A 21,322-nucleotide genomic window follows, 5' to 3' on the forward strand; every position below is an offset into this window, starting at 1 on the left:
AACGCAACAGCCAGGTATACGCAGTCAAACAAAAGAGCACAGAACATCAAATGACCCGCTAAGCTGAGGTTTGACCTCTCCGATTAGGGTTGTTGGGAGTAGCGCCGTGTTTCGTTCCGCATGTTTTGGCGCCGTCAGAATTCAGCGCATCCTCGAAAGCAGACGCCGATGTCTGCGCAGTGGCAGCGGAGGCTACTGCACTAGGATTCAGGAAGCCAGTTCCAGATTTTTTGGACGCAGCAGTTGCTGCTGCTGAAGCGACGGCGTTTTCGCGTAATCGTCGAATACGCTCAGATCGAGGCTCGCCCGGAAGGCTACTCCAGACTGGTTCAATGGAATCAGCTCGCCAATTAGTACGATGACCGCCCACCGCACCATGACGCGTGGTCAACGGAGTCAGGGAGTTGCCTCCGACTCCAGATTCACCCCACATGCGGACACGTTGGAGCTTGCGTAGTTTCGCAAGCCCGTAAACACAGACAACCGCCGTGAGGGCGAAGCAGATGACAGAGACTCCTCCAAAACCAAAGTCTGATTCCTCAATGAAGTTCTTCAAATTCATTCCGTAGAGAGCAGAGAACAGAGTCCCTGTGGCTAGTCCTAGCGTGCCGATGCTGAACTTGAGGTCGAGGAGCATGAGCGAGTTACGATTGGCATCGAGGATAGCTTTGACTCTGTTGCGAATTAGATATGCGTTTTCCTTGACAAGCGGGGAAGCCTTACACTTCTTCTGTGTTGCGAATGTTGGTAACCAGGTTGCCACTGGCTTGCACAATTTCATCGCAAACTTTGTGGTATGATTCCAGTAGCATCTCGACTTCTTGGTGGTCATCTTCCTCCCGTTGCTTGCCTTTGGCTCGCTCGGATAAGTACATGGCAGCGAGATCATCATCAGCCTCCAGAAGATCATCGATGGCATCTCGTACCAGGCGTGCCTTTTGCTCGAATGTACCCAGCTTCTTGGAGTAGATTAGAAGGTGACGCAGCTTGTCGCGATCAATGTCCTCTTCGAGCGCACGCAGAACCCGCACGACAGGCTCTCTCACTCCATTGAACTCTTCCTCCAGACCAGCGGTAACGCTGATGAGAACTGACTCGAGCGCGCGAAACTCATAAGGCAAAGCCTGGTTAGCCTGTGATGGCTTCTGGCGCAGCTTCCCTTCCAAGTCATAGATGAAGAGCGACTGCATGTAGGAGTCCGTCGACCCGTATGCGTCGAAGACAAGTACTCGATCAGCTTTGATCAAGACCCGGAGATGCAGCAGATTTATGAGAATGGCACTCGGTCGGACTAGGATATGGGGTAGTGTCGACGAATCGATCTTGCGAAGGTCTCGAGGTAGAAGGCCGTACTGTGATCATACAACTTGGTCAGCCAGAGCTCAGATTGCAACAAACCATATTCTAAAAAAAAGTTAGTACGAGTAACGGACCTTTGCGATCAGTTCTAGCTTTCGGAATTCCCCGTTCACAAGCGTCACGTTCCCATTGTTGTCAAACTCCGTGCATCGAATCCGCAGCTCATTCGAGGCCTTTGCTGCAAGCCCACGTCCAAGATTGAACACTCCCTCCGTCCCATCATCAAGCAACCCAGACCCTTGGGTGCGACAGTTCTTGTACTCGGCAGACTTGCTCCGTCTCAAATCGAACAGTCGTCGGAGAAGTGGTCGACGGGTTGTGGAGCTATGTCGAACGAGGGTCGATGGTTTTGTGGTATACGGGAGAACCACTGGCATCGGCCGCCCAGCTGAGGGGCTCAAAGATCCACCATGGAGTGTCGCACTGCAGCGTGGCTTGTCAAGCCGAACCCAAGTGGAGGATCGTCGCGATGGTCCTGTCGCAAAGGTACCATGACACCGGGCTCCTGACCTGGAGCGAGCGTATGCTGATGAGCCTGCTACAAAAGCAGACTGTGAGCGAAGGAAGCGCAGCAATGAGGCCGACGGAGCGGACGACTTCAGCGGAGACAGCATGTCTCTCGGTGGGTGTCAACAGGCTGCAAGAGACCGGTGATCTTAGACGCGGCTTTTTTCCCGCACGTCGGAATAAGGTTGACCCGTCACGAAGTATACCTGGTTGACAAGGCAAACGTTTCGACAATAATCGCATTGTGAGTCGTTTTTTGGCTTTTAGAACTTTTCATTCGGACTACGGGGTTCTAAGGGATTTTTGTGATCAATACGTTGACATTCTCACTATACTCAGACTCCCACTTTGATGATACATTCTCCAAAGATATGAGCAGATATATGTAGCAACCTATGTACCGACATGGGTAGCTACTTACCATTTACGACTACTATCCTTCAAGAACTCGACATGTTTTAAAAGAACCGAATGGTAAGAATTACTCAGGACTTGAGTTATGATATTTGGTATGATTGTCTTTGACATGTTACCTTTACTAAAAACTCAGAACACTGATCATATGTTCAAAAGCATAAACTTCATTTGTCTCATATGCTCCATTTGAGATCTGGCGGAGCCTGAAGAAGCAGGGTGCCAGCGATACCATGGATAGTTCTGCTGGGGGTTCAACCTGTCCACGCGAGCGTAGACCTACTCAGTTGGTCTTTCACTGACTTCTATAAAAGTTCTGTGAGGAGCCTCGCTGTGTCAGCCGCTTGCATTCAAATTTCAAGTAGTGTGTTCTGTGTGAGAAAACCGACTTCCCACCTGAATATAATTTCCGGCCATGGTGTGCTGACCATATAGAGGAAGTGGTGACCTTTACCTGATTTGGGAGAACCCAGATCTAGCCATGTTCGGCCTAGTTGGAACCCTGAAACCTGGACCCTGAACCGATGACGTCGGTGGCCGCCGTTTTGATGTTTACTTCCAAGCTTGATCTCGCTGGATTTTGAATTTTATTACCTCTGCGCTTTTGCTTCCCTGCTTCCCTCTCCTCGCAGCCATCTCATTTGCGAAAAGCCGTTATTGGGAATTCAGTACGATGAGAGCAGCGATTACTCTTCGTCCGGCCCTACTACAGGCTTCTCTACTCTCATTTACCTCCGCTGTCCCTGCGCCCACATCTTTCGCCGACACCAACAATCATGTCGCCCCGCCAAACCCCGTCATCACAGCTTCCCCGGTCGAGCGAAATCCTTCTCCGGTCGTTGGACGAGACATCCTGAGCGAGGTGAACTCAGATGTCGACAACATTCTCTCGGGGCTTGGGTCTGGCCTACCCTCATGGGTCGCATCTGGAGTGCCCAATTTCTTCCAGGGCTTCCCGACTGGAGGTGCAGTCGTGAGCTCGCTCGGTTTGAACAGTGCGGAATTGGCCGCGTTGCCAACCAACGTGTTGAACATTGACCCTTATGCCAACTGGACCAGCTCAGGCTGGAACGTTCGCTTCCACGGAAACGTCTACAAGCAGCCAAACACCTCGGTGTCCGACTTGAACAAGTTTGCAGATGTCTTCCTTGGAAACACGAGTATCTCTGATCTCCCCGAATCCCAGCAGGATCAGGCGCGTAACCTGACTGCCGAGATTTTGGTTGTCCAGCAGCCACACGTTGCCGTGAACACCATCCACCTCGAGCCTGCGGCGAGCCAAGGAGCCAGCGGACAGCCTGGCGGTGGTGGGTCCTCGAATACAACCGGCGGCACCCAAGACATTACTTTGCCGTATAACACAACGGCTGAAGGTGATTTCGACGCATTTGTGCCGATTGCCAGCCACGGGCTGACTGCGGGAAATGAAACCTCGGAAATCCAGAGGCTCAACACTTACGTGGATGACGCAACTATCGGAAATGGTACCGCCTATCTGGTGCCTCCGAGCGGACTCACCATCGTCTCCGACATTGATGATATTCTTCGTGTCACCAAAATCTACGAACCGGAGCAAGGATTGCTCAATTCCTTTGCCCGCCCGTTCACCCCCTGGGAAAACATGCCGGACATTTATCGTAACTGGTCTACCAGTCTCCCTAATCTGCATTTCCACTACCTTGTCAGTCTTCCCCGGGTCATCTTTGTTGCTTAGGGTGCTAATGATCTCTCAGACTACCACCCCCGAGCAAGTTACCAGAAACTATATGCAGTTTATCTACGCCAACTATCCGGGTGGCTCCTTTGACACTCGTCCTCTCAACTTTAGTGACGTTTCCGCCACTCTGTCGATCCGCAAATTCCTGTTGCAGAAAGTTTTCGAGACCTTTCCGGAGCGCAAATTCATCCTGATTGCAGACACCAGCAACAGCGATGTCATGCGCGACTACCCGGAAATGGCTAGCGAATTCCCTGGACAAGTCCAGTGCATCTTCCTCCGCAATACCACTGCAACTGACGCGGGCGATAAGTTTCCATACGACACGTCCGGATTCAAGGGCCTCAAACAGTCCATGTACATGTTTTTCCTGCATCCAGACGACCTAACCAACTTGGATATTGCGAATGGGCAGTGCTACAACCAGTCTATTGCCCAGAACCTGACTTTCGGCTACCAGGGATTGCCGCTCGGACTGGGAGCTAGCCCAACATCAGTCAACGGGTCAGCAAACCACACTGGAGCTGCCAGCGGATTGACAACGAAGGATTCAGCTGGATCACAGAGCCTCGTTGCATTGGTCGCAGCAATTTTCACGGCCACCTTTATGTTATTATAAAATGATATCGACACGAGTGATGCTTTAACGTATATCCAGGGCAGCCTGTTGCACGGTCAATTGTTGGCTCATGTTAGTAAATAAACTCGATGCTTGAACTTCATACAGCCGAGCGTCTCTCAATATCAATGCCACTTCTACTTATTTGATTACCTCTGTAACCTTTCCCCTCTAATATCTTCGCTTCTCGACTCCTCCAATGTAAAAACTGACAGTTCCATTCTCATCGGCAAGCCGTTTGCCAGCGACGTGACTGCCGAACGAGAATTTGCCTTTCGCTAAATAGGTACCTACCTCGGTACGGTACTGTATCTATATTACCTTGTGTGCACAGACCACATCACCTGTTATATCACATGACCTGTGACGAATGCCAATGATTGGTGGCTGCGGAAATGTTCCCGCCTTTCCTCGGAATTCAGCGCTTGCCGACTACGTCCAAAGTCGGCTCCAGCTGCTATTCACATAGCGCCTAGCCTTTCCTTGAATCCCCGCATTTGAGGTGCATGGTCCGAATGGAACGCATATATGCCACGCAGTTACACTCGCTGCGTGCAGTCTAAGAGATGTATCTTTGAACAATCTTTTACCCTTACACGTCGCTCGAGCGCTATCATATAGTCTTGCGCAAGCAGTCTCATATGTACATTCACAAGGCTACGTTCATGGAGGTATCGTATGATGACTGTTATTCTCCTTCCTGGGATTGATCAGCTAATAACGATAATATTTTTGCTTAGACATTCATTTGAGTAATGTTTTGCTCAAGCTTCCGTCAAGTTTTGATGGCCTTTCTATCCAGCAACTGTACGACAAATACGGCAAACCCGAAACAGTCCCTATCACGCAGCGCAGTGGAGAGCCACTTCCCTTAAATATCCCTACCGAAGCCGTTGTACCACTTTCTCTCGGGCAGTCTATCGATAAGCTGACGCTATCTGAGGCACGTCTGTTTCTTAGTGACTTTGGCGAGGCCTTTGCACCAACTTCAGAGATTCGACTCGGACAAGACTGCCATGCCCCCCTAGCTTTCCGAGCCCCAGAGGCCAAGTTTTGAACCAGATACTCCGCTTAGTTATCCATCGGATATCTGGAGCCTAGCCACCGCAATCTGGGATATTATCGGAATGAAGTCCATGTTCAGTACTAGCTGGGTGACTGAAGATGAGGTAGCGTCCCAGCAAACCGATGTGCTGGGCCCGCTGCCTTTGGACTGGTGGTTACGCTGGGAGGGGCGAAGCCAATTCTTCTTGGAGGATGGACAGTCAACCGAGTTCCACCAGAGAAATAAATGGCCTCCACTTGGTGAGGCATTATTCGAGGACTGTGTACAGAAATGGAGGCGGAAGAATGGAAGTGCCATAGAAGATGATGAGAAAGAGGCCTTCCTGAATTTAATGCGTCAAATGCTAATATTTCGACCAAATGAGCGACCGACTGCTGATGAGGTGCTTCAGTCCGAGTGGATGGTGAAATGGGCATTGCCTGAATATAAGCGGAGTTTGAAGGATCCTTGGCAGAAGAAAGCGATGTCGATTCAGCCAGTCAGGATGTGAGGAGGTTACACTACGAGAGTGATGAGAAAGGAGCTTCACTGGGGACCAATCCTGTTTCCCCTCTACTAGGAGGGTGATGGCAGAGGGTGGGCTTGCAGCGGCTATATGAAATTCTGCCTATTAGAAATATACCAGAGCCTCCTAAATTTGCGCTCTGATTTGGTGTGGTGAGCTGGTTTTGATCTCGATCTAGATATGTTCTCGTCGGCACTTTTCTGATTCCCGGTCACACGACAAAGACAGCAGCAGTAATTAATTCCCTAGCTGTATCCCTTTTAACAAGATTGCTAGCACATACGACCACAGGGCATGGAGAACAGGGCTTCCCATCCGCTCTACTATACTTAATTCTGGCTCGCCTACGGGAGGTTATCAACAGATATGAGGGGTCAATTGGCCGGTAAAAGATATATTCTGACAGCGAATTCTTCTTAATTCTAGTTGGTCGAGTCCTCCTTTGATCCGACACCACTATTGTATATCCGCTCCGCTTCGCTCCATAACTACATTCTATCTCTTCATGACCCGCACAGCCCCGTCACCAGAAGAGCCACAAGATCCCCTAGCACGCTGTTCCGTACTGAAGATTCCATATACTTCGCCTCCCAGATCCCCGGCGTTTATATGATGCACCATTGTTTCTGTCCGTGATCTTCGTAATGATCTTCTTGGCCGCATCCGCTCCACGAAGACTAGGGTCGCTGGAGTAAAGATAGGCCGCCAGGCCTGCCACCTGGGGTGCTGAAAAAGAAGTCCCCCATTTTTCGGTCGTCCCAGTCGTTCCTGACTTGACAGCGCATGCAACCCCCTGGATTTTGATTTTGTCGGCGTCGTTTGCGGCGGTGTGGTCGATCGTCGTGACAATCTCTCCAGGAGCCCAAGTATCTACCAGCCATCCCACCTGGGAGAAAAGTGACCGTTGACCGTAGACGTCCACCGAGCCAACGACAATCATATTATTCTCGAAGGCGACTTCTTCTGCAAATAGGGCTGGATAATCATCGACCGGTCGGTCGCCGTTGTTGCCCGCAGGTGTGACCAGCAGAGCGCCTTGTTGGATCATAGCCAGATACTTCTGTCGGTATTGGTCGCGGAGGCCACTATCTTTGTGCAGGGGATCTCCCAGGAAGTAAGACAAATTCACCACGGCAAAGAAATTTGGGTCGGCGTCTTTCTTTGCCTTGATATCATCGACGATCTTTTGTAATTCTGCCAGCATATAGTCGTCTTTATCCAGATCAGCCATCGGAATGAACACCAGGTTGGCGCCTTTGGCAATGCCATAATAGGTGCCTATCGCCTTATCCGCCACACAGGTGCCGTGTCCCGATGGATCACCATTCACGGTCGGAATCTTCGCGCCTGATGCGGTTGTTTCTGGTTGAAGAACTGTAATCCTGCCTCGTTGGACGCCGGCAGGAAGTGTGCCGGTAAACGCTTCGTGGATCTCATTCAAGCCCGAGTCATGAATATAGATCGTCACGCCCGATCCGGCATAGTCGAGATATGCAAAATCGATAAGACTATCCAGCTCGACCCCGGGCGCCTGCGAGATGAACTTCATCTCGGGGTGTACGGTGGGTTGTCGTATGACTGTGCCATCGCGCCTGCGGAGGTCTCGTTTCCTATCCCGTAGGCTGTGGACATGGCCAAGGTCATCTTCGTAGTAGGGCTCGGGCGATTCGTCGTAGTTGGTGATATTCTCTGTCGAGCCTTCATTGTGCCAGCCACGTCGGTGACTGACGAGAACTTTGACGCCAGGGAAGCCGGCAACTGACTGTAGCAGAGACTGAAGGGTCAACAGAAGAGTCAAGGTCCAAGGGAAGAGCATTGGGGGCGTGTAGGGAAGACCACAGCGAGACTTACCACGCCCTGGCTGTAAGCATTAGCTTATATCTGTAACCATGATACTACCTGGGCAATGGTGCTCTGAACGATCGGTGATGGGGGCGATGTACCAGAGAACCTCAGGGGGACCAAGCGCGTAATCGGGGTTGAATAACTTGGTTTCTCAGCCTATAACCATATCATGCTCGCAGCAGCGCCCTGCGAGGCCCCCAAGGCTGCACTCGCGCTAAATACATGTATCCCGGTCCGGATTTACATGAAATTCCCAAGAACGTGGTGCGCAATTGGCAACTCAAGCACGCTGCTAGTGACCGTCAGTAGGTGTGAACTTTTTGCATTGCGACTGGCTGACAGGAGGAAAAGAAATCATTAATCACGATGCCTTGCCGGTTCATGCGACAGGCACTTGTCCGACATGAGCATGAGCTTAGCGCATCCTTCGACCCACTCAGTATGTCCTAAAGCCTGTTTTCTGCCACGATTTAGGCCATTATTTGTGTAATACCCGAATTAATATTATTGTCCATAACCGAAGTGACATGGTCCCTGACATAAAAGCCCGACGGCCGCTATTCGGGCGTGACCACGTCCCCCTCTCTTCTGTTCGAATGCCCAGGTAATCTAGATCAAACTACGGAGGTCTATATCAAAGGTTCTCGTTCATGTGGGCCCTAGTACTGCAACATTAATCCCCGCACAAGGATATTTAGGGCCATCTCGCGGACACTGCAGATTATGGTCTTCGCCAAGACAATATAGGGGTCATCGCCATAAGGACTCCCGCTAGCAAATGAATATCTCTTTCTGTGAAAGGCATGGGGCCCGGCACCTGGATTTCTCAGCGCAAGGTGGACCAGTCAGCATGGTCTCAATTTCCCGATGTGGTTGGGGGCCTCCTTCGTGGCCTATACCTACCTAGAGTACCGGGAATAGTATATGTTAGCCAGAGATAGAAACCAAAACAGCCCTAGAACACAGTTAAATCTGTCATCGATTATGGAAAAATGGGAGCACTAGTATTATCTCCTAGCAAGACAGAGGTCTGTTCTAGCAAATTCCATGGAAATTCACGACGATCTCGTTGATCGATCGAAGTACGCGTTCGCGGTTCGCCAAGCCGCTGGACGGAAACCAGACCCTATCGGAAAGAAGATCCATCAAATCAAGCCACAAGGACTGCCAGTCCACGGGATCTCCTAGCGATTTCAGCTCGAGGAACAGGTATTGTTTCGATTGCAATCGTCTTTTCCAAAAGGACGCAGGTAAATCCCACGCGAATATAGAGAGCATGTTGCGTGTATTTTCCACGTCACTTTGGGTGTATTCGAGAGGACAAACCATCTCAGCCACCTGAAGACAAATTTCCAATGGGATTCTGTTGAGGTGAGAGCGTTTTGTCTTATCTCCTATCTGTTGAGCGAGTTTGATTGCCTTTTGGACCTCAGGTATAACCCACGGGTTACTGTGAATATCACAGCTGAAGAGGTAGGATGGGTATATAGTTTTGTCGGGATAGGTGTGGTTAACAATTCCCCATGAATTGAAACCATGGGCTCGCCAATACTTTCTCGCAGCTCGAACAACTCTATCAGTGTTCCTCTCGATCGATTCCTTGCCTAAAAGATGACCCAGGATCTCCCAACAGTGAGAGTGGAAGGCAAATCCAATATTTTTGCCTTTATAATCGCTAGGCTGCCTTTCGATATATGCTGGATAAAAATACGTGAAAAGGACATTATTAGCATATTTCTGTCTTCGGTTCCTTCCACATATTCGGGCGGTATCTTTGTTTTTTGGAGTATAAGGAGGTTCGGTAGAGAAATTTGGCACCGAACTGATTCCAGTGAGACAGTATTTAGAAGCAGAAGGGACTTTCACAGCTATATTACTTAGTTTTGATTTATTAAAATTATGAACAGAGCTTACCTGCTCGATAATAGCATGATGATAACCAAGGAAACTTGGAGAAGTTCGCATTTTCCACTTCGGTTGACGGCACCAAAAGATGGTTGGGAATCCGTCCTCTCTTGCGATACTTCTGCCATTGATTCTCTTCGAGCACATCACTGGGATCCCTGGAAATTGTTGCGCTAGAAACCAGGGGGATTTGAACTCCACAAAGTAGACATATTGGTGGCGCAATATCAGGCCTTTTCGAACGTTTGGATGGCATTTTGCCGCCGGGAATTTATTGTGAGTTATGGCAGCACAATCGATAGATGCTGGAAAAAGGGTCATAGGGAGCACGTAGAAACTAGAGAAGGGAAAGAACTAAGATCCAGGATTAGGGCTCCAGGATTAGGGCGATGAAAATGGATTCATGTGCGCTAGGCAAACGTGGGTACCAGCCAATAAGGGCAGACCTGCATATGTCATCCAAAAGGAGTTTACCGATTTCTTTCCAATAGCCTACTCATTGTTGCGTCACTTGGCTTGATCACTTCAAAATAGAAGGCAGTGCTTGAAGTTATGGGCATCGTGGGATTCATCAAAAGGACCCCCCTCTTATGACAATATGGACAGTCGGAATGGGCACTGTTACAACCAGGGCTTAGTCCATATTAGAATATTAGTACACACACACTATCCGCGTCGAAGGGATCTCAAAATTTCTCATATAATTCAATGATATAATTTTATGTAATATCGATACACACATCTCATTTTACCAATAGCTATATTACTATCTAGGTAGATACGCCTATTATAGATAGGGAGAAGGAGGGCTTGACACATATCTAGACTAAGGGAATGCTTTCATTTCAATAGAGTCCAATATCGTATACCGTAGGTAGCAAGGGGGGTTGTCCGAATAGCTAGAGGGTCCATTTAATAATGACCTAATTATTTTCATCTTTATACTCATCAGCATCACCCGCCTATAGCATGATTAAAATTCACATCTAATCTAGAAAACAGCAGCACGCGGCTTCTGGGCACGGCCCTTGTGACTAGAAGCACCGGGTTTCAGCAGCCAAAGCGAGTCACCATTCGACCCATCGTCGCCACGGACGTATTCCCACTTCAGGGCCGTCGAGTTGACAACGGTCAACTTGCTGAAGCCATACTCCTTCTTGTTCAGCACGGCAGTGATATTGGTCAGGCCCTGGCCGCTGCTGAACTCGCTGTGGCTTTCTATGTTGCCGGCCATGCCGTTAATGATGTGGGTCATGGATTTACCCGCGTTGGTGCGGTAGGTGTTGTTGTTGATTATGGAGCCGGTGTCGATAGTGCCGTTTCGGCCAAGAGGGAAGAGGCGCTCATACCAGTGAATGTGACTACGTTTTGTCAGTAGGCAGTCGCTTGGAATGATACTGTGGGGAAACCTTTGACTTACCCGGAAATATAGGCGTCGACGCCGTACTGAAGCATGAGTGCCTCGAATGCCTCGCGGATGTGGAGCTGATAGGAAGAGTAGGCCGAGCTGTACATGGGACGATGGCTCATGACAATCACCCAAGGGGTCTTGGTGCGGTCCACGCTGGCCAGGTCCTTCTTGAGCCACCGGTACTGCTCGTAGGATTGGGTATCCTTCACGCTGCCCTTGACCTCGCCGAAGGGACCACTGTCAGTGATAAAAGTCTCGGACTCCTTCGGATGAGTCTCATCTCCGGAAACATCCTCAGCAAAGGACCACTCTGGACTGTTGGCGTAGTCGGTCTCGCCGTCGATAGAGACAAAGTGAGCAAGACCATAGTCGAAGGAGTACCAGAAGTTACCAACACCGCCAGTCTCAGCGCCAGGCATGCGGAAGCGGTGCTGGAAAGCAGTAAAGTTGCTATAAACATGAATTAACAATTGGTTACTGGATTTAAAGGTCGGCGGTCTTACCGCTGAGACGGAGGGCAGCTGTAGTATGTGAGGCCATCCGCCTTGGCAGTGCCGTTAGAGATATTGTCGTTCAAGTAGGCCGTCAGGACATTGCCAGGGCCGTCAAATTCGGCACAGGCGGCCTCGTGATTCCCAGGCAGAACCATGTACGGGATCTTCTTGGTAACATTGCCGACCCACTGTTGCCAGAGATCCCAGTTGGACTCGTACAGAACGCTCATGTCACCACCCATCGGACCGCCTTGGTCCGGGATCTCCCCTTTGGGAAGAGGTTTCTTATATTCCTCGGTGATCACGCCACCGGGGAGAGAGCTGCTGGTGCCGTTATAGCAGACGGGCCAGTCGTCGGCACAGGGCAAGATGCCGGAGTACCAGTCATCAGCGTAACTGATGTCACCGCCATGCCACGCAAATGCGGTGCCCTCATCCGCAGCCTTACTGAGGTACTTGTGGGTGCCCTTGGCGTTAGTGTAGCCCATGTCATTCAGGACTGCAACGCTGAACTCGGTAGGGTCACCAGCCTTGCGGGCTGTCGTGAAGCTCAAGACTTCGGACTCAGTCGTGCCATTGGCGGCGGGAATCTGGTAGTAGTATGTCTTCCCGGGCTCGAGCTTATCCAGGGAGACCTCGTGGAAGTACTGGCTGCATTGGGTGATGGCTTTGACCTGGGAACACGACGGGGTACGGTCATAGCTGCAAAGCCGTTAGTTCCAGACTGTTCCACCTCCGCAGGCTTCGATTGGGCGATTTAGAGGTCGCTCACGTATGAGTATAACCACGAGCCTGGCGATCGAGTTTGCTCGAACTGGTCCCCCACTTGACCGAAGGCACGGTTCCCAGGCCGAAGGGTGTCTGATAGTGAACGTGGATGCCATCCGGCAGGTAGGACAGGGAGATCACGTTCACGTTGTTGGCCGGGTGCGACGAGGCCGGCTTGACCGCGGGCGGCTCAACTAGTCGAGGGAAGCCCTGGCCGTTGCCATTGATGGTCGAGTCGACCCAATCGCCGACGGGGACCGCCGGCCCAGCGTAGGGAAAGCGAGTATCGACAGCCGGTCGACCATAGACAGCGGCGGAGAGCGCCAGCAAGGCGGAGGCGGTGGTGGCCTTCATGGTGCAAGGTAAACAATGATTGAGGCCGTGTCGCAGCGCCCCGAGGGTGCGCGACGGGCCTTTTTATCTCTGGCATTCTTGCCCTCGCGTGCCGAAGTGTCGTGTCTGCACTCGCAACATTGCAACATTGCTGCAGGCAGCATGCAGTGTACTTCCACACGTGTAGAGGGAATCTCGGCTGATTGGAAGCGCGCGAGAATAAAACAGTTAAGCTCGCGTCCCACGCGGCACCACATGGACGACAAGCCCCGTGTTGATTGGCTCGAGCGGCTGCAGCCGTCGACCCAATAGTCTGAATTGGCTTGATATAGCTTGATGGTCCTGGTTGATTGACATCGGGAATGCGTCTGGCATCATTGGCTGATGTCTTTACCGAGTCAACACCCAATCGACGAGAGCCTCGACTTTCCCATCCACCTCGGCCTCGATACCTTTCAGCCACAACCAGTGAGCTTCCATCGTCTCATACTCGTGTGTCCAGGTCCCGACCCAGCTGTCCTCGTTGATCCAGCCAGCCTTGCCCTGTTTCAACATCTGTCCCCGTAGCTCCATCCATTGATGGTATCGCTCATGATACAGCGCAATATCGGCATCGGTCAAGCCATCGTGGGATCCGCTGCGTTCCCGCTGCGCAATATCCCGCGGGCCACTGACAATGTCGGCGACCTCGCGCTGCCATTGCTGCGGGCATGTCCTGCTGGCATTGAGGATCGGTCTCCATCCGAATCCCAAGTGGCTCTCCAGCCGGTCTCTTTGCTGGGCAACAATGAATTTCACCCATTGAACAAACTTCTTGCCGAACTGCTCCCGGCCGTGGTCCTGCACGTAGCAGTGATTACACCGCAGCCCGTCCATCACCGAGCCCGTGATGCGTGCGTAGTCCGGCTCTTCGAGTCCGGCCAGGAAAGTCTCTTCGTGTGGCATTGGCACCCATTGCGGAGCGGCACCTCCAAAGCAAAACGCCCGGTTCGCCTGCCACGTCGCACACCGCGGACACCGGACCATATACGTAGTCCACAATTTATCATGATCATCCACGCAGTAGACTCGGAACATCGGCGGATTGCCTGCCGGTCGCTGATGCTCCAGGACGTCGGAGATGCCGGGAAAATAGCGATCCACCGCGGTAGCAACGTTGAGTTGTCGGCCGCGCGCGATCGGGACCTTGGGCGTGCCTGCGACCGAGTCGATTCGAGACTGGATCTCGCCGCGCTGGTAGCGGCATTCGTTGCATCTGCGTAGACGACGCTTGAAGCCACAGCGCTCCAGCTCAATCGCGCGTGCTTCACTGTCCATCTTGTGCTTCCATTCTGCGTCCTCGAGTTCGACGTACTCTCGGTGGGTCATGCCTGCGAAGGCTTCCATGCCGAGTTCTTGGAAATCGGTCAGTTTGTTGTCCGGCGCGTCGAGGTACCTGGGTCGGTTCCAGCTGTACGAGACGGCGATGCCATATCTTCTCCGAATCTTCTTTTCCTCGGCAGTTCGTTCAAATGGCTCCTGGCGGCGCCGGTGCCGGGAGGGCCATGGAACGCCTCTGCGGGTTGGCTCCCAGCTCGTGTGTAGATCGGCCGCTGGCGAGCCGGGAATGGGCTTGCGGTAGCGAAGTCGAAGGAGAGAGTGATTGTCAAAGGCTGTATGAGGGAGAAGGCGAAGACACCCCGTGCACGCCCAGCGCATCGCCTCCCATTCTGCGCTGCTCCAGTCCGGGTCGAACCGACTGGTTCGTGCACTAAAGATTGGCGTCACGCCGCCCTCCTTCTCTTGGCACTCAAGGACGAGCAGTCTTTCCAGGAAATGGAGTCGGCTTGGACTGATTATCTTTCGGAACCGCGAACAGGTTTGGCTCGTTGAGATGAGCCCCGGCGGGTCCAAAAGACGAAAGATGGCACATTGAATCTCCGATGGTAACGTGTCCAGGGTGACAGGCGCCATTCTAGATTATTTTTAAAACAGATATTCTAGATTTGTGGAATTGGAAGGGGAGTTGCCAGGCTAAATAAAACGAGATTCGTGAGGGTGAGGTGTGGCTTGGATGGCAAATGTGAATCCTGATCTACAGCCTCACGCACAGCCTCACATGGAGCGAGTGGACAAATGACTCATGGTACTATTGGAGCCTGGTTCTCATAGCAAGAAATATGAATCATTTCCATCTTCGAAATTATTCCAACCAATGATCAAAAAATCGGACTTCATGAATAAAATGCTATGGACCAATGTATGCTGAGTCATCTGTCTTGTATTTCTTCAGCGCGGCAAGAGATCCATTCAAGGCAGCAATATGTTCGATCAAGGTGATAACTGAGGGCATTCGATCTCCTTGGTAGAACAGACCCCGGGGACACTCCTCATAGAAAGTAGTTCACGACCAAGTCCGAGTGGCCGCATTGCTTCCTCTGGGAGAAGCGGTTGGCAGGGCGAGTGTCCAGTGAAACATGGGAAACAGACACGCTGGCATGTAATCAGGTATAAATATCCGGTAGGTTGTAGCATCTGGATGTGCATATAGTTCCCTGTAGAGTTCGACACAGGAAAACGAAGATGCACATCCAATGCTGAGACTCCCGCGTATCGAGGCTGGAGCGTGCTCGATGATCCAGCGATATTGGGGGATTGCCTCGACGAGTAGCCTTGCTCGTCTATGACTCGCCCGAAATCACTTCACGTCTGCATGTTGAGCTGCAACAACACCATATGAGTGATCTCTGGAGGCAGCAACCCGAGTATGCCAAGTCCATGGTGAGAATCATGGGAATCATTTCGGTTATCTAGAGGACACAGATTTTCGATATCATCTAAAGAGTGGCCCATAGAAATATGGTGAAAGGGTGGCAGCTTGTGTGTCTGCTGGATGATGGCCATGTTGTATTTCTTGCGTCCTGGTGAACTTGGACTAGTCTATCAAGGCAGCCTTGAAGTATTGTAGCTTCTGTTGTTTTGGCCGGAAGATGGTATATAGTTGGATGATTGCCTTAGAAGAAAGGTCGAAGGTTGTCGGCCTGGTTAGGAAGAATGGTGCTATTGCAATCATCACCCGGCCCCTTTCTTGACCAGAGAGCAACCACGGAGGAGCTAGGTTCACTTAATTCTCGTATGGTTTCATCGCCTCCCCAAGGATTGCCGCAATTCCCATTGGCTCTGAAACATACAGACCAAGTCATACCACGGTGTCTTCGCCGCACACAAAGGACGGTCATGCAAGATTCCTTTATATGGCATTTGGCTCTTCCACTGCATTTACCACTGCAAAGTATATACAAAGCGCAATGCCCCCTTATAGGCATCCGAACACGAACTTTTGAGCAAGTCGCTACAAGATCAAAAACCAATGCCCAGTGCTCGCCGAACATGCCCACAAAGACCTGTTGGTATCATAAACAAATAGAACTGTCCTGCAAAGAGAGATGACCTTTCACCAATCGTCATCATCTTCCTTCTCGTCATCTGGAACACAAGTTAGTATCAGAGGAGTCGTCCAAAGAAGAAAAGAAAGGACTCACCACTTCCGCTGACCCTCTGCTTCCTCTGTTTCAACGCATCCTGCAAGGCACCGGCCAGCCCCCCTTGTGCAGCACCACCTCCACTAGATGCTGCAGCGGATGACTCATTCGCACCTCCAGGAACCATGGCAGCGCTTCGGTCCTTCTTTTCAGATTCTTTGACCTTCCGCAGGCCTCCTCCAGATTGACCACCTGAAGCGCGAATAGCTGCCAGGAGATCATCTCGTCCACCACTACTCTTAGGCAATGATGGGGGGGCACCACCAGTAGGCGGGGGTGGCGGAGGACCTCCTGCACCTCCAGGCGGTGGGGGAGGAGGCGGGAGACCGCCAGGTGGGCCAGAACTTGCTCCAGGGGGAGGTGGCGGGGGTGGACCACCAGGGGCAGCACCTCCTGCACCAGGGGGAGGGGGAGGCGGCGGCGGCGGAAGCCCACCGGGTGCGCTGATGCTCGGAGGTGGGGGTGGAGGCCCGCCAGGAGCTGCAGAGCCCGCTCCAGGAGGCGGCGGGGGGACTAAAGGGCGAGCCGGGGGCGGAGGCGGAGGGCCTCCAGGCGCAGCAGAACCCAATACTGGCGGAGGCGAGCTTGGCACTCTTGGAGGCGGAGGCGGAGGAGCCGCGGGGGTGGATGGTACAGGAGTGGGACGAGGAGCCGGTGCCGGAGGTGGAGAAGCAGGTCCCCGGGGCGGAGGGGGCGGAGGGCCCGTCAGAGTACTGGTATTGGGGACTTTGGGGGGTAATTGAGGCGGTGGTGCCGGGCCATCTGCACGAGGAGGCGGAGGCGGAGGACCTGGCGGAGCAGGACTACGACTTGGGGGTGCAGGCGGGCCAGAGACCTTACGCTCTCCCGCAAAAGGCGGTGGCACTCCGAATCGATGCTCACTGGGTTGGCTGTCTTCCATCGGCGTTTTCGGCGGCCGTGGTGGTGGCGGAGGACCAGCATTGACATTGGAAGTTGCTCGGGGTCGTCTCGGAGGCGCAGGGCCAGCTGGTTCAGCAAACTTGCCCGCATCTACAATCGGAGGTGGCGCGTGGAACCTTCGAACCGGCGGGGACGGCTCACGGGGCGGCGGAGAGATTGGCTCCTCTGCCGTCTCCGTACGAGTCTTCCGTGCTGGGGGCGGGGGTGGAGGACCACGGCGGCTTCCCGAGCTGCTTCCTGTGACCTGAGGGCTGATAGTGGCCGCCTTTGGAGCGGGTGGTGGTGGCGGCGGAGCCCTTGGCTTCTGATGATTCTCAGGAGGGGCAGCAGCAGCTTCCGCTGCCTGTTTTTGCTCGATCCACGCCTTGATAAACTCGGAATTCTCTGCGATTTGATCCTCTGTGATGCCCATGTCCTTGAGCTCGTCCAACAGTCCTTTCCATGATGGATCACTTGTGTCAAAGGGCAGCTCTGCCTTGGCCGGTGGTAAGCTGGGAGGCTGCGACGGGGGTGGCGCGACAGGTATTGACGGCGCAGGAGCCGAGGGCGGCGCTGCACTTGGGCTGGGGCTTGAACGGTGCAACAAACTGCCAAATAGTGATCTCCCTGGGCCTTTTCCGTTGGCGACGGGAGCTGGGCCTTGTCCTCTGGTGGACGCGAATGGAGTCTTGGAGGTCTCCTTGCTCGCGTGCTTCTCACGTTCCTGCACCTTCTTGATGAACGTCTTCGCCTCCTTCTCGTCGGCGAAGGATAGGCCGGCAGGACATTCTTCGAGCTCGAAAGTATGGAAAAAGGTGCGGTCCTGGTTGTATGCAAAGTTATCGTAGATTTCCTGGTCCCAGATTACGCCCTTCCCACCAGGCTTCAACAACCACCGCGACGTCAGCCCAGTCAGTTCTTATCTCCGGAAAGCTCGGGAACGTACCGAGACGTCGACCATTTTCAGCCAAAAGGTGCGTCCCACCAGGTCGTTGCAAAGAACTGCCGCACCCTGCAAGCCAGTGTATGTCCATCTCGAGGGATCTGGGTGGGCGACGTAGAGTCGTGCGACAGCTACCGCAAGGATCTTGTTGGCGGGTTTGGGGACATTCCGCTTGACAGTTTCCTTGTCGGCATCGCTGAGTATCGAGGGCATGACGAATCAACGTGAGCCCAAAGTTGTCGGCGACGGAGGATGGTGACGGAACGAATGGTGTTAGGTCGGCGGAGGGCGCATCCCAGCCCGGGCGGTGCAGCGGGTGGAAAGAATGGCCCCAGTACACCGACTGATAGGATAGGGGCAGAGGACGGGGTTCGTTCCGGTGACGAGGATCGACTTGAGAGGGAAATCCCCAAAGAAGCTGATCGAGGGGAGGGATTGGAAAGGAGCCGACCGGCGGTTGCCTTGTGGGAGAGAGAAGGTGAGCTGGGGAGACGTTGGCGGGGTGGGAGTACGCTCGCAGTACTTGGCTTGGGCGCGTCGGCGCAATGGGGCACGTGGTATCTCCGATGTACTATGCAAGGAGCCCAGTGCAACCGGGGTAGAAATTGGCTATTTCAGTGATCTGTTATAAATTTTGATATGATTATTGCGCTCATATCTCCCAAGGCTCATAGCAAAGGGGGATTCGGAACTGCTGGGCCTAGGATGTTAGTGGACACCATGTCCGGTATCACTTACTACCCAGATATCAGAAAGCCTACCTACATCACCTGAATAAAATTATTCAAATGGAATATGCTAGCCCCATAGCATGCAATTAGACTCCACTGGCTGTTTGATTGATCTGGATTGCCCACTTCACCGTGCCCATTAGCCCACTTAGTCACGGACTGGGACCCAACCAATGAATAACTACATAGTTAACTAACTAGAGGCTGTGGATCTATACGAAGTACAAGACCTAGATTTGATGACTGAAGCATGGTTTCAAGTGAGTCGAGTTAGAAGATCGTATGGTCGAGACCAATATGCTCACGAGGCAGTTATCTCTGAGAACCGTCGGGCTTTTCAACGTGCTTCCTCCCAATATTAAGTCCCTTCATCAGCCATGGGTCGGTCAGGAGCTCCAAAGCTGTCGGACGGTCCTCGGAATTCCATTGCAAGGCCAATCGTAACCACCGGAGAAACCCTTCTATATCCTCGCCCTGGATTTCGGTCGCTAGCTTCTCTAGAGATCGGTCGGGAATAGGGATCAGGTCTTTCCATTTGCCAGATTCATCCCAAAAGACCCAGCCCATCTGCTGTTTGGCAAGGAACTCGGGTGAGGGAGGACCAAGCAGGGCCACTAGTTCTGCAATGTGGGCTCCATCATCGAAGATGCCATCTCTACTGTCACCTTTAATGATGGTATGATGACTGACAATATCCCATGCCTTCGAAACATCATGAGTCTTGACTACGTTTCAACCAGGATGAGTTGGGTGAAATATAGAGGAACTTACAACCATAGCAACACTCCAAATGTCTACTTTAGAATCCCAGTTGGATTTCAAGATGACTTCAGGCGCGCGATAATAGTCTGGCATAATATTTCCCTTGAGTTCCTCATCAGCAAATCGAGCTTCTCCAAAATCGCTTAGAAGAGGGAGCCCCCCATCTCCCATTGGAAAGCGCGAGGTGATATAGATTGTTCGGTCTTCCAGGCTTTTCCGGGCAGTGGGCCTGCTGATTTCAGATGCTTCGAAATCAGATAGTATCTGAGATGGGGGTGTAGGTAGAAGGAGATTTTTCAATTGGATATCTGTTGCCAAATAAGCTACATCATCACATACTGCTGCTGGAAAGGGAGTGTAGTACCAGTATGAATGACACCAGCCACGGAATGGAGAAAGTCCAACACACCAAGGAGTTGGCGGATGGCAGGTTTCATATCCTCAAGGGTCATGATGCGTCCAGGGATGTATTCCAACAGCTCTGTTGCATTCATCCCCAAAGGCTCATGGACGAGACAGATGTGGCGGCCATGGGGCCCATCCACGAAGAAGTGACCAAGCATTTTCCGAATGAATTTCCTACCAGGATGATGTGTTTCCACAGAGTCAAAGTGGTTGTAGATGTTCAATTCATGTTCTCTTGCTTGGCCCAAGGTATATATCTTCAAGACGACGTGTGTGGAATCACTGGATCGTTGGGGTTCAGAATCAGATGAATACAATCAAGACGCATTGGACTTACACCAAGTCGCTGGCAAACCATACAGTCGACGTCACTCCATAACCTAATTTGGCCAGTACTTGGTATCTGTCGTTGAAGATCTCCCCTTGTCGAACTGGGTAATATTTCTCGGGGGAATAGGTCGGTAATGTTTCTTCCTCGATCTGGAGGGATGGGTCAAGAGATTCGAACCCCGAGGTCGGAAATACTCGTGGGGCAGACTTCCATGTTGAAGAAAGCATAACTGTTCGATAGGATACACTTCCCGGCGTGTAGCACAATGTTGAGAATTTGTCCTGAGGGCGAAGGGTGCGGCGAAAGGAAGGGGCCCAGAGACCCCAGGAAGTTCGCACAACCCGGTTCATATTCAAAATATAATTTTCCACATGATCATGATCAGTGTCTCTGTGCCTAATATAAATCTAGGCAGCTATTGTAACCACGATTGGGGCCCGGGGGAAAAGGACAATCTTCATTTGGCCAGTACCTTTCGAAAGTAGGCGCTTGGGTGCTGGGGCGCTTTACGTAAGCGCTTTGGTGGAGGTTCTTTCTTCCCAAGCTACAAGCTGGGGATGAAAGCGTTTGTCGATGAATCCATTGTAGGTGCTCAATAGAGACCCAGTTTAAAGTACTCAGAGATCCATCAGTGAGCAGGGATGGACACTCACTGAGGCTGATCTGAGCTCAAAAGGGAAAGTCCTCACCTGCGGGAGGAAATCTGCTAGATAGAGCGTACCTAGGCATCTGATCTATGGCCCGCATTAGCAACCTCGTGGGAAGCCACACGAAAATCCCGAATGC

The 21,322-nt window shown here is 52.1% G+C and overlaps 7 protein-coding genes across 7 annotated transcripts; 1 reads left to right on the plus strand and 6 right to left on the minus strand.

Moving 5' to 3' along the window:
* Positions 1 to 58: 58 nt before the first annotated feature.
* N7459_001711 (CorA family magnesium transporter) lies at positions 59 to 1,973 on the minus strand (the record flags this gene model as incomplete). Its single annotated transcript, XM_056940896.1, has 3 exons — positions 59 to 674; positions 724 to 1,352; positions 1,434 to 1,973. 3 exons carry the CDS (start codon positions 1,971 to 1,973, stop codon positions 59 to 61), a joined length of 1,785 nt encoding a protein of 594 aa, XP_056805176.1.
* A 980-nt stretch (positions 1,974 to 2,953) lies between these two features.
* Positions 2,954 to 4,616, plus strand: N7459_001712 (phosphatidate phosphatase App1 family protein; the record flags this gene model as incomplete). Its single annotated transcript, XM_056940897.1, has 2 exons — positions 2,954 to 3,961; positions 4,014 to 4,616. The coding sequence occupies 2 exons, from the start codon at positions 2,954 to 2,956 to the stop codon at positions 4,614 to 4,616; spliced, it is 1,611 nt and encodes a 536-aa protein (XP_056805177.1).
* A 2,118-nt stretch (positions 4,617 to 6,734) lies between these two features.
* N7459_001713 (uncharacterized protein) lies at positions 6,735 to 8,003 on the minus strand (the record flags this gene model as incomplete). Its single annotated transcript, XM_056940898.1, has 1 exon — positions 6,735 to 8,003. The coding sequence occupies one exon, from the start codon at positions 8,001 to 8,003 to the stop codon at positions 6,735 to 6,737; it is 1,269 nt and encodes a 422-aa protein (XP_056805178.1).
* Positions 8,004 to 10,928: 2,925 nt separating this feature from the next.
* Positions 10,929 to 12,964, minus strand: N7459_001714 (purple acid phosphatase family protein; the record flags this gene model as incomplete). The annotated part of the gene is made up of 4 exons (XM_056940899.1): positions 10,929 to 11,298; positions 11,358 to 11,798; positions 11,852 to 12,544; positions 12,615 to 12,964. The coding sequence occupies 4 exons, from the start codon at positions 12,962 to 12,964 to the stop codon at positions 10,929 to 10,931; spliced, it is 1,854 nt and encodes a 617-aa protein (XP_056805179.1).
* Positions 12,965 to 13,333: 369 nt separating this feature from the next.
* N7459_001715 (F-box protein) lies at positions 13,334 to 14,896 on the minus strand (the record flags this gene model as incomplete). The annotated part of the gene is made up of 1 exon (XM_056940900.1): positions 13,334 to 14,896. The coding sequence occupies one exon, from the start codon at positions 14,894 to 14,896 to the stop codon at positions 13,334 to 13,336; it is 1,563 nt and encodes a 520-aa protein (XP_056805180.1).
* A 1,480-nt stretch (positions 14,897 to 16,376) lies between these two features.
* Positions 16,377 to 18,520, minus strand: N7459_001716 (WASP family protein; the record flags this gene model as incomplete). Its single annotated transcript, XM_056940901.1, has 3 exons — positions 16,377 to 16,408; positions 16,465 to 18,247; positions 18,311 to 18,520. The coding sequence occupies 3 exons, from the start codon at positions 18,518 to 18,520 to the stop codon at positions 16,377 to 16,379; spliced, it is 2,025 nt and encodes a 674-aa protein (XP_056805181.1).
* An 830-nt stretch (positions 18,521 to 19,350) lies between these two features.
* Positions 19,351 to 20,763, minus strand: N7459_001717 (uncharacterized protein; the record flags this gene model as incomplete). Its single annotated transcript, XM_056940902.1, has 4 exons — positions 19,351 to 19,740; positions 19,810 to 20,144; positions 20,210 to 20,487; positions 20,543 to 20,763. 4 exons carry the CDS (start codon positions 20,761 to 20,763, stop codon positions 19,351 to 19,353), a joined length of 1,224 nt encoding a protein of 407 aa, XP_056805182.1.
* Between the last annotated feature and the right edge of the window lie 559 nt (positions 20,764 to 21,322).

Source organism: Penicillium hispanicum (assembly GCF_028827665.1).
Source record: "Penicillium hispanicum strain IBT 35686 chromosome Unknown utg000001l_segment0_segment0, whole genome shotgun sequence".
Lineage (NCBI taxonomy): Eukaryota > Fungi > Ascomycota > Eurotiomycetes > Eurotiales > Aspergillaceae > Penicillium > Penicillium hispanicum.